Here is a 13,781-nt window from a genome sequence, read left to right as displayed (position 1 = left end):
AGATTTTAGGTAAATAATCATCAGTAATGTGGACATAATATCTAAGTGGGGAAAAAGGCAAATAATAGAGCAGCTAGAACAGTCTGGTAAGTTCAGAAAAGTACATCACTTTACTGTAATGCAGCCTTTAAAACCAGTAAAAGACAACACTTATGTCATATCGCGATATTACGATATCCGAAATCTAAGACGATATCTAGTCTCATATCACGATATCGATATATTGCCCAGCCCTAGTGTGTACCATCTACATTATGTACCATTGTCATAGTTTATACATTTGTGTTGTGCATTGCTTTGTGCAACAGTGTGCATCACACTCAAAAAATCTAGTCTTTTTTTAGTCTTTTTAATTTAGTTTTTTCAATGTGAACCCATTTCAGGCTTAAAAACTGTTGTGAATTAGTTGCTAATTGGGACACCGTTAGTGTCTAATAGTCCTGACAGGTATATATATATATATATATATATATATATATACTGTCAGAACTGAAATAAACCCAGGTGTGTCTTGGTTAAAGTAGTGACTAGCTTGCAACCACTTAATCTTGACAGCTTTGCAGCTGTTGAAAGGTGCAATTATTTTGTATTACTTTTGATAGATCTAGGCAGTTTGCCCCTGCTTGTAGTCTTTGTGCTCAGCTAGGCTGAACATAGCTCTGTACTGGAAGTAGAGAAATTAAAGTGATCTGTTTTTTTTATTATTTTTTCGTATATTGATATGAAACAGATATTGATTTTCTCTGACTCTGAGTTTTAACAGCTTTTCTCAAAATGTTAGACTGCTCCTTTAATGCTCGTGTTTGCAAGTCGAATGTTGGATTTATATAAAATGGTCCTAAACATCGCCACTGCATATGTTGCATTTGTAAAAAAAAAAAAACACCATTTTGACTGTTTCCAGCTTACATATAATGTTCCGTTCTTCGAAATGAACAGCTGGAGGTGTGGATTGTTAGGGGTCCGCACCTGTGTAGTCTCGCATTGCCCAGACCTTCCTCCACAGCGCTGCGGAGGAGGTTCCGGCTAGGTGCCGCTCTGGTTTATTAGCTTCTCTTTAAACCAATCACAGTCGTCTTGGGCGTTTGCTAAGCGCCGGGCGGAGCCACTGTGCCGCTTGCAAAATAGCCTTCGGGAAGGAACTTGTTTTGGTGGAACGCGTGTACGTTCAAAAGTTGTTTTAGTCGGGACATCACGGATATAGACTAGCACCTATGTGACCATCAGACAGTGTTAATTATTACTCTCATGAATGTCCTTGCGTCACCTTCTAATTCTCCATTAATCCTCACTGAAGTTGAGCATAAAGAGACAAACATTATTTTCTCCAATGTATTTCTGTATGTACAACATTGATCTTTTCGGTCTCTGCTACTGCTGGCTGGTTTGCACTATTAAGGGCTTTGGGTTATGCGGCGTTTTGTGCGCGTTGGTGGCCGTCCTCTCTGAACGTGGCCTGATCTGCCGTACCTTCAGCAGCGACGAACCACTGCACTGACAATCCTTGCAAGCCTTGATCTACCAAAGGGAATGTTAATGGTTTGTGTTATTTTTTTTAAAATCATTTATTATTTATGTTTTAGAGCAGATGAACCACTTTTTGATTATATAATGTACTGTAATTTTATAAAGCATACTGTAGGCTTTTTGGGAATCTTTTGGATATTGTAACTGAAGGAATGCCTCCTTTTTTTGGAAAACACTATGTCAGCTGTGCGGGAATGTGCACTGCTGCTTTTGACGGTTTTTATACTTGTTCTGGTTTTGCCTCTTTTGCTATTAAACATGTTTTGCAGTTTCATAAAAATGGTACAAAAGTGTGAGTCTTTGATTTTTTTGGTATGTGGTGAGGGATTTTTATGAGTTGGTTTCTGTTTTTTCATTGAATAAGATGTAAGATCTAAAAGAGTTGTAGAGCATTCAGGAGGAGTGGGACAAACCAGACTCCTACTAAACTTTAACTTTTCTCCATCACAAGTAAAGCCATTACAACCAAGAATTTTTTATTTATTTTTTAAATGCTTTATTTCCTATCTGAAATACCACTTGTTAAAATCATCACAAAAAAAGGCAAAATGCAGAATACAAAAGAGGGTATGAATTACAATATATAATATAAGCAAAGCTGAGTGTGAATCACTTCCCCAGATCCAGTTGAATAGTCTTCTGCAGACTGGCTATGCTGGCGTCCAGAGCTGCCAGGCCGTCCCTGAACGCTGCCTCGTCTCTGGTGTCAAAGGTCGACCCTGACCTCGTGCTCCAGTCGGACCACACGGATTCCACATCGCACTGGGACAGCGTGGCGTTCAACACGCGTCTGCGCTTCTTCTCCAGCCGCCACCCGCACGACTGGCCTTCATCTAAACAACGGGATTGGTCAAGATGAGAGTTTTGGTGACGGGCCGAGTCTTCGGGTTTGTCCCCTTGCTGAGATCGGACCTCGGGATGTGATAAAGTGTCTCTCAGCCGGACTGAGTTCAGTTTCTTCTGCTCCAGTGCGTTTCCTTCGCTCTCTGCGGCCGCGCACGCGTGCTCAGTGTGTGTTGGCTCCAGCTGATCCAGAGACATCAGGAACTGGGTGATGCGGTCAGTGGGGGGCTCTACTGGATCCTGTCTGTTCTGGTGTGGGTTGAAATGTTGTTTTGTTGGCACAGTGTCTAAGACTGAGCTGTCAACAGCTGTAGGACAATTTAATGACTCCTGATTCTGAAGAATCCTGAAAACAGACAGAGGAGAGGAGAAATCGTAGGGGGGCTTCATGGTGAATTTCTCACAATGATGTGCTACGCTCACACACACACACACACAAACAAACATTTACACAGTAACACACACACACCTACCTTTTAAGGTTTCCTATCTCTTCCAGTCTTTGCTGGGCAAGTGAAGCCAACTCCCTCTTCTCTCGCTCACTGTCCAGCAACCTGCTTCTAGTGGCCTCCAAGTCTACACACACACACACACACACACACACACACACACACACACACACACACACACACACACACACACACACACACACACACACACACACACACACACACACACACACACACACACACACACACACACACACACACACACACACACACACACACACAATGCAGGAAAAACCGTGGATGAGACGACACGATGACCTAAATTGAGGACAGCTCCGCTCGTTATTGTAAGTGCAATAAGTTAAAGTCCAATAAGTACTTTATCAAACCATATTACATAATAACCCCATCAATGCTCTTCATTACAATTTGCATTTATTCATCAGCTCAAAAAGACTTTGACAATGTACCATTGTCATAGTTTATACATTTGCGTTGTGCATTGTTTTGTACATCACACTCAAAAATTAAAAAAAATAAAAAAAGATTTAGAGCACTGTGAGGAGAAGTTAGAGCATCAGACCACAAGTAGTGGTCTCAGCAAGACTGCATGTGGTATGATCACACAGTAGATCACCGATCTCAGTTAAGTCTGAACCTGTTTTGATGACTGCATTATGTGCTTCTCTGTCTGTCAGCTGGCTCTGTGTGTCCTGAAGGGCTTTCCGTAGTTCCGCGAGGTCATCCTGGAGCTCCTGCATTCGGGACTGAGCGGTCGTGAGATCCTCCTGCAAAGTCAACTCTGTGGAGAGACACAGGATTCAAACTACAAAATCCATCCCCTTAGTCCTAAAAGTGAACTTGAACACAGAGACCAACAGAAACACACACACACAGGCTTTACCTTCTGAGTTAAAGAGTGTATCCATATTCTGTTGCCTCTCAGCTTTCTCCTTCTCCTTTAACTGCTGGTTAAGAATCCTCACACGTCTGGACACAGACAGAGTCACACACACACACACACACACACACACACACACACACACACACACACACACACACACACACACACACACACACACACACACACACACACACACACACACACACACACACAAACACACACACACACACACACACACACACACACACACACACACACACACACACACACACACACACACACACACACGGCATGGGATCCCTCCTCAGTTGCTCTTCCTAAGGTTTCCTCCATTGTTCTTCCTTTTAAAAATGTTTTTTTTGGGGAGGTTTTTTTTTTCCCCCTCTTATCTAAACCGAGGGTTAAAAAGGACAGAATGGGTCGTATGCTGTACGGATTGTAAGCCTGTTGAGGCAAATGGTGCGATTCGTGATATTGGGCTATAATAAATGACACTGTCTCGACATACAATGTGATCACCGAGGTGGGTACACACAGACATCAGTTACCGCCAGCTGGAGCTTGAAGTGAGAGATAAGGTACCTGCGGAGCTGAGTGTTCTGGCTGTGTAGTGATGATAGGTCTGGTGCAGTCGGGATGCTCGACCCACCAGCATTCATCAGTGGTGAAGACACCGTCTGCTCCAGATGACTGAGCAGCCTCTCTGCTACACTGCCTGCGCGCACACGCACGCACACACACACACACACACACACACACACACACACACACACACACACACACACACACACACACACACACACACACACACACACACACACACACACACACACACACACACACACACACACACACACACACACACACACACACACACTTTTTTATGGTCTCCATGTCACAGCAGAGGGGGAATGCAGCACTGTAAACTATGTATCATACAGGGCAGGAAAGATGCTGAAAACTGCAACAACAACAACAAAAAACGGTTTCCATCAGTTGGCATTGACGAAACACCAGCTGTGACAGAACATAATAAACATTTCAGCATTAATAAACACCTCGCACAGGCGAGAGAGGCTGATGAATTCCCTGGTTTACTACTGAGAAACTTGATCCAGGTTGTCAAGGCCCTCAAGCACTTTGTTGACAGACTTTCACTCCAGGTGCCAACTTCACTACTCGAATAGTGAAATGTGATAATGTAATAGTGTGCTTCTATGTATACATTTACCTACATAGTGAGGCTTACTGTACATAAATGGCTGAGGCACGTTCCAGTTAGACCCGTTCAGATAAATAAATATTTGTATGGAATACAGGTTTGAAATCTCTGAACGGATCATCTTCGTGGCAAGAACTGAGCTCTGAAGTGGACATTTCAGACATCACAGTAGATAGGGCGATATATTACCGTGTCGATAGATTCTGTACTGACAGACGGCCGTGTTACCTTGTCCGGAGATCAGAGCCTTGAGTTCTGCAAGCAGATACTGAACGGTCTTCAATTTCCCTTCTTTCTCTGCGCTGCAGTCCTCCCCGCTGTGTGGGTCCTGAGGGACGTTATTAACTTTTCCGAGCTCTAGCTGCATGTTTGACATCTTCAAGGTACAGGTGTTTACGTGCGAGGGTGTGTGTCCGACGGCTGCGTGTGGGTCCGCGGCAGTGCTTTGGGCATTGATGTCTCTCACAGGAACAAACTCCTCTTCTCTATCGCGCTCGGCCTGGCAACGTGGGCGTGGAGCTTCAGAAGCAGCCTGGCAGTCAGTCTGAGGGGGAGGGTTGGGCTGGGGTGGAGAGATGGAGGTCTGGGGCTTGGGGGGAGGGTTGGTGGCAGGGTGATGCTGCAGTGTTTGGCTGGGTGAAGAAGGGACGTGAGACTGCAGCAGGGTGGGAGGGTGTTTCTGAGCTGGATGGAGCTTCCCTTGCGAGTGTGCAGCTGGGACAGCAGACGGAGGAGTTGTTCTTGGAGCTGTGCTGCTTGACTGACAGCTCTTCTGGTCTAGAGGTGGGGATGAAGGGAATATGTAGCAGAATTAGGCAGGTGTGTAATAGAGGACTGTGCCAGCCTGGCTTCTGAGACATCCTCACTGATATTTCAGCTGCACCCACCCACCTTGTCCCACAACCACTGCCTGCAAAATCGGTTGTCTTCATTCTTGACTGAATCTTTCCTCAGATTCTCATATAAACAATGACTGGGAGCTGAAGTACACATACCAAATTAAAAAGGTCCCATGGCATGAAGATTTCACTTGGAGGTTTTTTAACATTAATATGAGTTCCCCCAGCCTGCCTATGGTCCCCCAGTGGCGAGAAATGGCGATAGGTGTGAACCGAGCCCTGGGTATCCTGCTCTGCCTTTGAGAAAATGAAAGCTCAGATGGGCCGATCTGGAATTTTGCTCCTTATGGAGGTGATAAGGAGCAAGGTTACCTCCCCTTTCTCTGCTTTGCCCGCCCAGAGAATTTGTTTTCCCTGTTTTCATACATACAGAAGTTTAGTTTGCTAAATATATCAAACTTTTTTAGTTGGATATTGGATGTGAAAAGAAGGAAATGGTTCTTCCATAACATTGCACTCCCACACCAAGAGTAATTTATAGTTCTATTTTATAGTGATCGATTATCTGTTAAAAAAAAAAGAAGTCTATGTTCTACGCAAAATGTTAAATTTTCTATTAAAGAAAAGATAGAAAATAAATAGTTGTCTGTGCTGTGGTTAGAAAAAAGGAAATCGGAATCGGCTAAAATCGGTATCGGCTGGTCAAACTCAATGAAAAATCGGAATCGGCCCAGAAAATTGTAATCGGTGAATCTCTATTTTTTGATATCCCACTTTAGGGAATCAGGTGAGCTAGGTGAGCTAGAGAGTTGCCTAGAGCACTACCATCTGGAAAGGCACCAAAGAAAAAGAAGACATTTTCTTTGTAATTCATTTCAGGCACCCAATCAACTTTCAAGTCTGTCACACTGATGTCCAACGCTGCATTACATTGTAAAAAATAAAAATAAAAATCACATTGCTCAGACTACACCAAACACCTGATGCTGTTAAAAGAATCTGTTGGGGGACACTCTGCTGGAGGCTGACATATCATTCAGTGAAACTGCTGGATGTTGCTAATTTTGTCGCTAATTTTTGACGCTGCTATAGTATTTGTAAGAATTATGTATGACTGATCAAGTAACCCGTGTTCCATACAAACAGCAGGATTAAAACTCATAACTGGGATAAGAAATATTGGCTAAGAGTGCAGTTGCAACCCAAATTAGTCATGTAGTGGCCAGACAGGGCCTAGTGTAAAAGGTACTGACTGAGAGATTGTCAATGTTAATTATGAACCAAAGTCGAGTGCGAGTCTGACACCAAAAATGTCTAGAAACGGCCCTGTTAATTACAACATTAAACATTAAGTGCTTGAGTTTTCTTCACTAGTACATCAAAAATGGAAATACATCTTGGACTTTAGTGTGTCGTCCTTGACATTTTGTAGTTGCATGTGATCCTCCTTCCCACAATGTCACATAAACTGAACTAAACCTAACACGTACACTCACCTGTATTCTTGATGGTTTTCTTTATTCGTGAGGTAGATGGTCTTGATTTAGCTGCTCCACACTTCACTGCTTTGGGAAGGCCTGGCAAAGCTTTCACACACACACACACACACACACACACACACACACACACACACACACACACACACACACACACACACACACACACACACACACACACACACACACACACACACACACACACACACACACACACACTTAAGAGTTTTCTAACACCTGACACTGCTCAATGTACTTGTGTTTACAATATGTTGATATTTTTGTCTATACTGCCATTTTACTATGCTGGGTACATTCTGTACACATGACATTTGCATTTCTGTCTCATTTCCTGGAGAAAAACTTCGCCTAACCTAACCACTGCTTCCCTATCCCTAATTTTTAACCACTGACCCCAAAATCTGCTTTCGCCAATTGGGGATTCTCAAACACAGGATTACGGGAAAAACTACTGGCCTGATTTTCATGAAATTGGGTGGAGGCGTGTAGCATTTGCCAAGATAACATTTCGTTAACATTGCAAGATAGTGCTGCATGAATGTGCTGTCAGAACAAAAACATGACACTGCATTAACATTGTGAAATAGGGCATGCCTTGGCAAAGGTCTGCACTCTCAGGGTTCCCTTCTGGTTAATTCATGTATTTAAGTACTAATTCAATGTGAGTCGGCTTGTCCAACCAACATGCTAAACCCCAAAAATATAAATGACAGAAATCTTCAAAGTGGAGAAGTTGGCATTTCTGTTTCTCTTAGATTAAAAGGATTATGAAATTGTTCTTTTCTCTTAAATCAACTAAACAATTGATCAACTGACTGTTTCAGCATTACCTACAACAAACTATTGGCTGCTCTATTCAGGACCATTAAGTTAGGAAACCCAACTGACCCGTCTTCTCAGCCTGAAGGATGCCACCGAGCAAGGCAGCACACCGGTCTAGACCCTTATGGAGAGAAGTAACCTGGGGGGGCAAAACACAGCTGTGAGTATCACAAACACATTTCACTTCCACTTTCAGGATGTCCATGTGTAGTCAACATGATGCTGATAGCTTTTGTGTAAACTGATATGACACTATTATCCGGGTAAAATTTCAGAAAGCGGGTTTTTGACAAACTCCAAACCTAACCCTGAACTTCCTGGAGATGGGAAAGTCGGAGTTTTCGTTACCAGAACAGCTGATCAGTTTGTTCAATCGACTCCGAGTATGCTCATACGGAGTTAAAGCTTGTGCGTAGCGAATGATAAAAGCCGTCATCAATGGAGCTCCGATACCACAATTCAACATGCCAACAGGTTAAAAAAATATATATTTAAAAAAAAAAAAGGCAGAGCCTCCATTTTAATCCAGTAGACGTAGCGATAAGAATGCATGTATTGAAATAAATCTTACATATGCTGACTGTACATTTATCTTTTAAAAAATAAATAAATAAGAGATCCTAAGTCACTAGGGGGAATAGAGTGAATAAGTTAACCCATACAAGCTTTATGCAGTGGTGTCCATTAATTCATCATTTACCAGACTAACATTTCCTTAATGGATGATAAAGTGGTGAAAACCTCACTGTGTAAATAGTTCATAGCCTACATTACATTTGTTCACCTTGAAATCTGACAGGGGCCAGCTACTGGAGATGAAAAATATAGATGAAGATTTAAAATATCCTTATCCTGCTCAAAATGTCCTCTTGTGTTTTGTACTGACTGTAAATCTGTTCACTGCACTACCTGGTCTTCAGAGTCTGTGGAGTACAGAGAGTAGGCTGGCTCAGGGCAGGCTGCTGGTCCTGGTTTTGGAGTCACTCTAACAACACAGGGGAGCACAGCACATCATAAGAATGGGGGGAGTGCTAACAGGAACAGAACACTGTTAAATAAGAAGTATGTACGTATAAAAAAACTGAACTATAGCCACAAGCTGCAATGATTGCACATTGCGAGCATTTGGATAGTTGTTTCATATTTCATTGACAAAAAGCAAAACGGATCATTTTCAGTCCCTCCAGAAAAACGTGATTATACGATCGCATAATTCAATGCATAATCAGCCAAAGGGGAATCACTTTTTTCTCTCTTTTTCATCAAACCACAGTTTTTGCAAGTTCCCGCAATTTTTGCAAGTTCCCGCAATTTCATCGCATAAAATTGCATATATATCCCGCATATTCCATCGCATTTTTTAAGAAAACGTGCCGCATTATCAAGGATTTTTGCCCGCAACAATCACAAAAAAAACAAATAAAAAATGAATTTTTTCTGGAAGGACTGAATTTTCTTTCAAATAATTCGTGTGGTCACCACTTTATGCAATATGTATGAAATATATGTGTAGAAAATAAATCCTACAATTTGACATTTTTAGAGCAGAAGACCAGTGGACCAAAGATGCAGATGACTTAAGACATTAAAAATGATTAAACTAGTTGGACTCCAGGCCAAGGCATTTTTCAAGATAATTGCAAAAATGTCAACTTTGATTATTGCAGTGTCACCCTCAAGTCAATGAGTGTCATTTGATGTGCCTGAGCAGCAGGTGGAATTTGCAACCCACCTAGCAATGTTGGTGTTTATAAGTTTAACGGTTTTTGCAGCACAAACACTTTTAAACACAGAAAAAGAATTAGAAAGAAGATAGAAGACAAAAAAAACAATAGGGCTCCAGCAGCGAGCTTTGCTGCTTGGATCCCTAATAAAAGGCCAGTGTACTCACCGTCTCCTGGCCAGCTGCCCTTTGACTCCTCCTGTCAGCCTCCCGGATGTCACCACCTGCCAGTCACAAACCAATTTCCAACAGTTGTAGCACTGAAGCATCCTAACATTCTTAAAGCCTGTCTGTGACACAGTTCTGTCCACATGCCCATCACTGTGACAGCTACCTGCCAATGCTGGGGCAGAAAGAACCACTGGAGCTGTGGCATAAATACACTTCTAGTTTAGAAAAATACATTTGGTATTAACTACCCTGGCTTGCAGCCTGGAATGAAGTTCTTACATCCCCAGATGTCTGTAAAATAAAATCATAAACTACTTGTGCAGTGTCTACACTGCATATTCTACTACTGGTATGGATATATTGTCGTTTTTCTAAAAAAAAATGCTCAATGGGCATATTATAATTTTCTGTTTACACGCTGCAACTGGGTAAAACATTTTACAGACATCCTTATTTTATTCCATACCAGGCTGTGTGGGATGAGTCACAGCTGGTCCAGCTTTTACATCAACCCTACATCCCAAATCTGAGCTCACATTTACACCAGTGTTAAGCACTACCAAGGAGCCAGGCCATTATATTATTGGAACATATTTAATGTTTATAACATGCATTATGTTATGCTAGGTTGCACTTTGGACTTTATACTACTTGCACTTTTTTTTTTCCATTGCACTTTGCAAACTTAACGTTTGCTATTACTTCTTTTTTAGTGTCTTTGTTGTTGCCCTAGTTTTTAATGCTGCACCTGAATTACCCCCCACCTGGGGACAATAAAGACTTATTGGATTTAATTGAATAAATAGAACCTTCATTAAGTCACGTTGAATATAAGTCTGTCAGATATACTTTTTTTTAGTATGCATTTTGCATTGTTAACACTTATATTACACAATCAACATATTAGTAGGGCTGGGCAATATATTGATATCGTGATATGAGACTAGATATCGTCTTAGATTTTGGATATCGTAATATCGTGATATGACATAAGTGTTGTCTTTTACTGGTTTTAAAGGCTGCATTACAGTAAAGTGATGTACTTTTCTGAACTTACCAGACTGTTCTAGCTGTTCTATTATTTGCCTTTTTTACCCACTTAGACATTATGTCCACATTACTGATGATTATTTATCTAAAATCTAAGTGTGAAGATATTTTGTTAAAGCCCAATTGTCAACCCTAGAAGATCGCCGCAATATCGATATTGAGGTATTTGGTCAACAATATCGTGATTTGTGATTTTCTCCATATCGCCCAGCCCTAGCTAGCTACATATTAGCTAAAGCACAAAACTACAGCCCTGCAATTTACTATGCAACACCATAGATTTGTTTTCTTCTAACAATTAATAAACAACAAACAATACAACTAAAAATGTTCACTACAACAGCTGACTAACTTCAACTCCAAAGCAATGTCATGGAGTAACGTTAGATTAACCCACTGGTTATACTGTTGACCTACGAATGTGTCGTGTAGCCTATCCATGCATACAGCAGAGTAACACACTTAAACCCGTATTAGATCTCTCCTGTGTCCTTTGTGAAGCTTACTCTTACAGATCCAATCTCTGCTGCCGTCTTTGTGAAGCTAACGTCACTCCAATGACAATAAACAGCCAGTTATGCGTCAGTTGTGTATTAAGTCAAATTTACTGTAGTCGGTTAACGTTAACGTTACCTTGCTTTTAGCAGTTCCTTTCATGGTGAAACACAGCAGCTTCAGTAAACTAACGCTACTACTGATTTATGTGCTGCCAAACACAGAGGAGACTGTTTTGACTATTTTAGCTAGCTATATACTGACGATAGCTGATGGGTTTAAAGCGTGTTGTCGGCTTTTTTTTTATTATTATTTCTACAGCTTCCGGTTAAAGCACAAGTTTAAAACGGAAAACATGTAACTGACCAATCAAAGTGACACGGAAAGGCACACACTCAAAGTGGGCGGAGCTGCAGGCTGAGTGTAGCCATACGGTCTATGAGTGTAGCTAGCCCTTCTTATATACTGTCTATGGTGTAGCCTACAACTGTGTACCGTATGCTACATGGGCTAATCACATTAACACCACGGGCTGTTTGGATAATGAACCAATCTAGAAGTTATGTTAGGACTATTGATTAGAACTAGTTCAACTAGCTACATTTTGTCCGTTAGCTTACCTTGTCCACAACCGTTTCTATGGAGACGACGCCTGCCACCTCTGAGGCGCGAAAAACTATACACCATTCATTATCTAACCTTTTTGAAATTGAGAGCTACTTCATGGGTCATATGAAGGGCTACCAGTTTGATACACTCTTCTGAAATAACAAATGTACTCAGTTTGCCTTTAGTTATATATGATTATTAATGAGTAATGATAGTTATATATGATTATTAATAGTTATATACAGGGTTCTAAATTAGCACCGTTTACCAGCCAAATGCTGGTGAAATATGCAAGTGGCTGGTAGATTTGCTTCACTCACCAGCCAAAAAACCCAATGGTAATCTATTGAATGGCTGGTAATATTTGAACATTCATTAGCCATTTGGCTGGTAGACGAAAATGTTAATTTTGAAGCCTGGTTATATATGATAGTTATATATGATTATTAATGATTATAATCATTAATAATAGATGAGTATCATTATAATGATACTCATCTATGTGAAGACACTGATCATGTTAATGATTTCTCACAATAATTATCAACAATGACTTAACAAGGTGGGAAACAGATAATATCAATATTCAATTTTCATTTTTAGAACAGGCCTGAGGGCTACTCATGTGGTCCTTGGGGGCTACCTGGTGCCCGCGGGCACCGTGTTGGTGACCCCTAAACAGTACTATGGACTGTACTCATACCACGCTGTCAAAACACTCCACAACAAGTGAGTTAAAGTCAACTTTTTGTGAAATCAGAAAATAGCCCTGTTTTCCATCTGATCCAAGACAGACTGTATAATATTATGGTTTTAAATCGTTTATTTAACTTAAGAAGTACAGTTGTCTTCAGAGCTCAAGGAACGGTCAAAATCACCAAATTTGGAGATACAAGATTTAACATGGAAGGGTATTTTAAAAAGTTGTCAGACGAATGTATACGAGTAAAAAGTGCAATCTTTGCCTTTGAAGTGGACTAGAATTAGAAAGGAAAATACTCATGCAGAGCAGCACAAAGCAATACATTAATTAATAAATATAATAGTGGAGCAGCCTTAAACATTAGGAAATTGTCAGTGTATATTAATTTGATTTTTTTAATTATTTTTTGGGCATTACCGCCTTTATTTGACAGGACAGCTAGGTGAGAAAGGGGAAAGAGGGTGAAATAGTCGAGGCATATGCCTCTCAGTATATGTGAGCCTGCTCTAACCACTCACTTAACACGGCCACCGTATATTTAAAATGTTACCATCTAAGGATGGTATATTTGCCAATAATGTTGCAGTGATAGCAAATTGAGTTTTCTGTCCTAAACTTAAAAGCCTGTACACAGAGAATGGGCTTGGTTTGTACCTTGTGCTCGAGTCCAGCTTGTCATATAGTATAGTGAGGAATGATCATGCATTCAATGTTCAGCAGTTAATCACTGAAGAACAGTTGAATGTTAATACTGTAGTTAAGTAACACATCACCTTGAAATACTTTTTAAATTATGGGCTGAAGGAGCAATGTTATTCCTATGCCACAAGCCTTTATACTTAGATGAGCTATTCCCCCTGGATTACATCATTGCTTTATATTTAATAGAATACTGATTTAACTCTTG

General features: G+C 41.0%; 1 protein-coding gene across 2 annotated transcripts; it reads right to left on the bottom strand.

Annotated features, from left to right (window-relative positions):
- Window positions 1-2,005: 2,005 nt before the first annotated feature.
- Window positions 2,006-11,882, bottom strand: ccdc14 (coiled-coil domain containing 14). 2 transcript variants are annotated; one of them, XM_039793717.1, is made up of 11 exons: window positions 11,701-11,882; window positions 10,015-10,070; window positions 9,033-9,108; window positions 8,190-8,262; window positions 7,281-7,361; window positions 5,174-5,722; window positions 4,306-4,438; window positions 3,724-3,809; window positions 3,478-3,621; window positions 2,844-2,946; window positions 2,006-2,716 (listed from the first exon to the last, which is right to left on the bottom strand). In XM_039793717.1, the coding sequence occupies exons 1-11, from the start codon at window positions 11,722-11,724 to the stop codon at window positions 2,137-2,139; spliced, it is 1,905 nt and encodes a 634-aa protein (XP_039649651.1). In that variant the 5' UTR covers window positions 11,725-11,882; the 3' UTR covers window positions 2,006-2,136. The 2 variants fall into 2 exon arrangements, with proteins under 2 accessions (XP_039649651.1, XP_039649650.1); XM_039793716.1 differs by having other exon boundaries at window positions 2,007-2,716; window positions 7,281-7,370.
- Between the last annotated feature and the right edge of the window lie 1,899 nt (window positions 11,883-13,781).

The sequence above is a fragment of the Perca fluviatilis genome, chromosome 24 (genome assembly GCF_010015445.1).
Source record: "Perca fluviatilis chromosome 24, GENO_Pfluv_1.0, whole genome shotgun sequence".
In the NCBI taxonomy this organism is placed as follows: domain Eukaryota; kingdom Metazoa; phylum Chordata; class Actinopteri; order Perciformes; family Percidae; genus Perca; species Perca fluviatilis.
The sequence above is the reverse complement of the archived record's forward strand: the minus strand, read 5'-3'. Positions and strand labels throughout refer to the sequence as shown.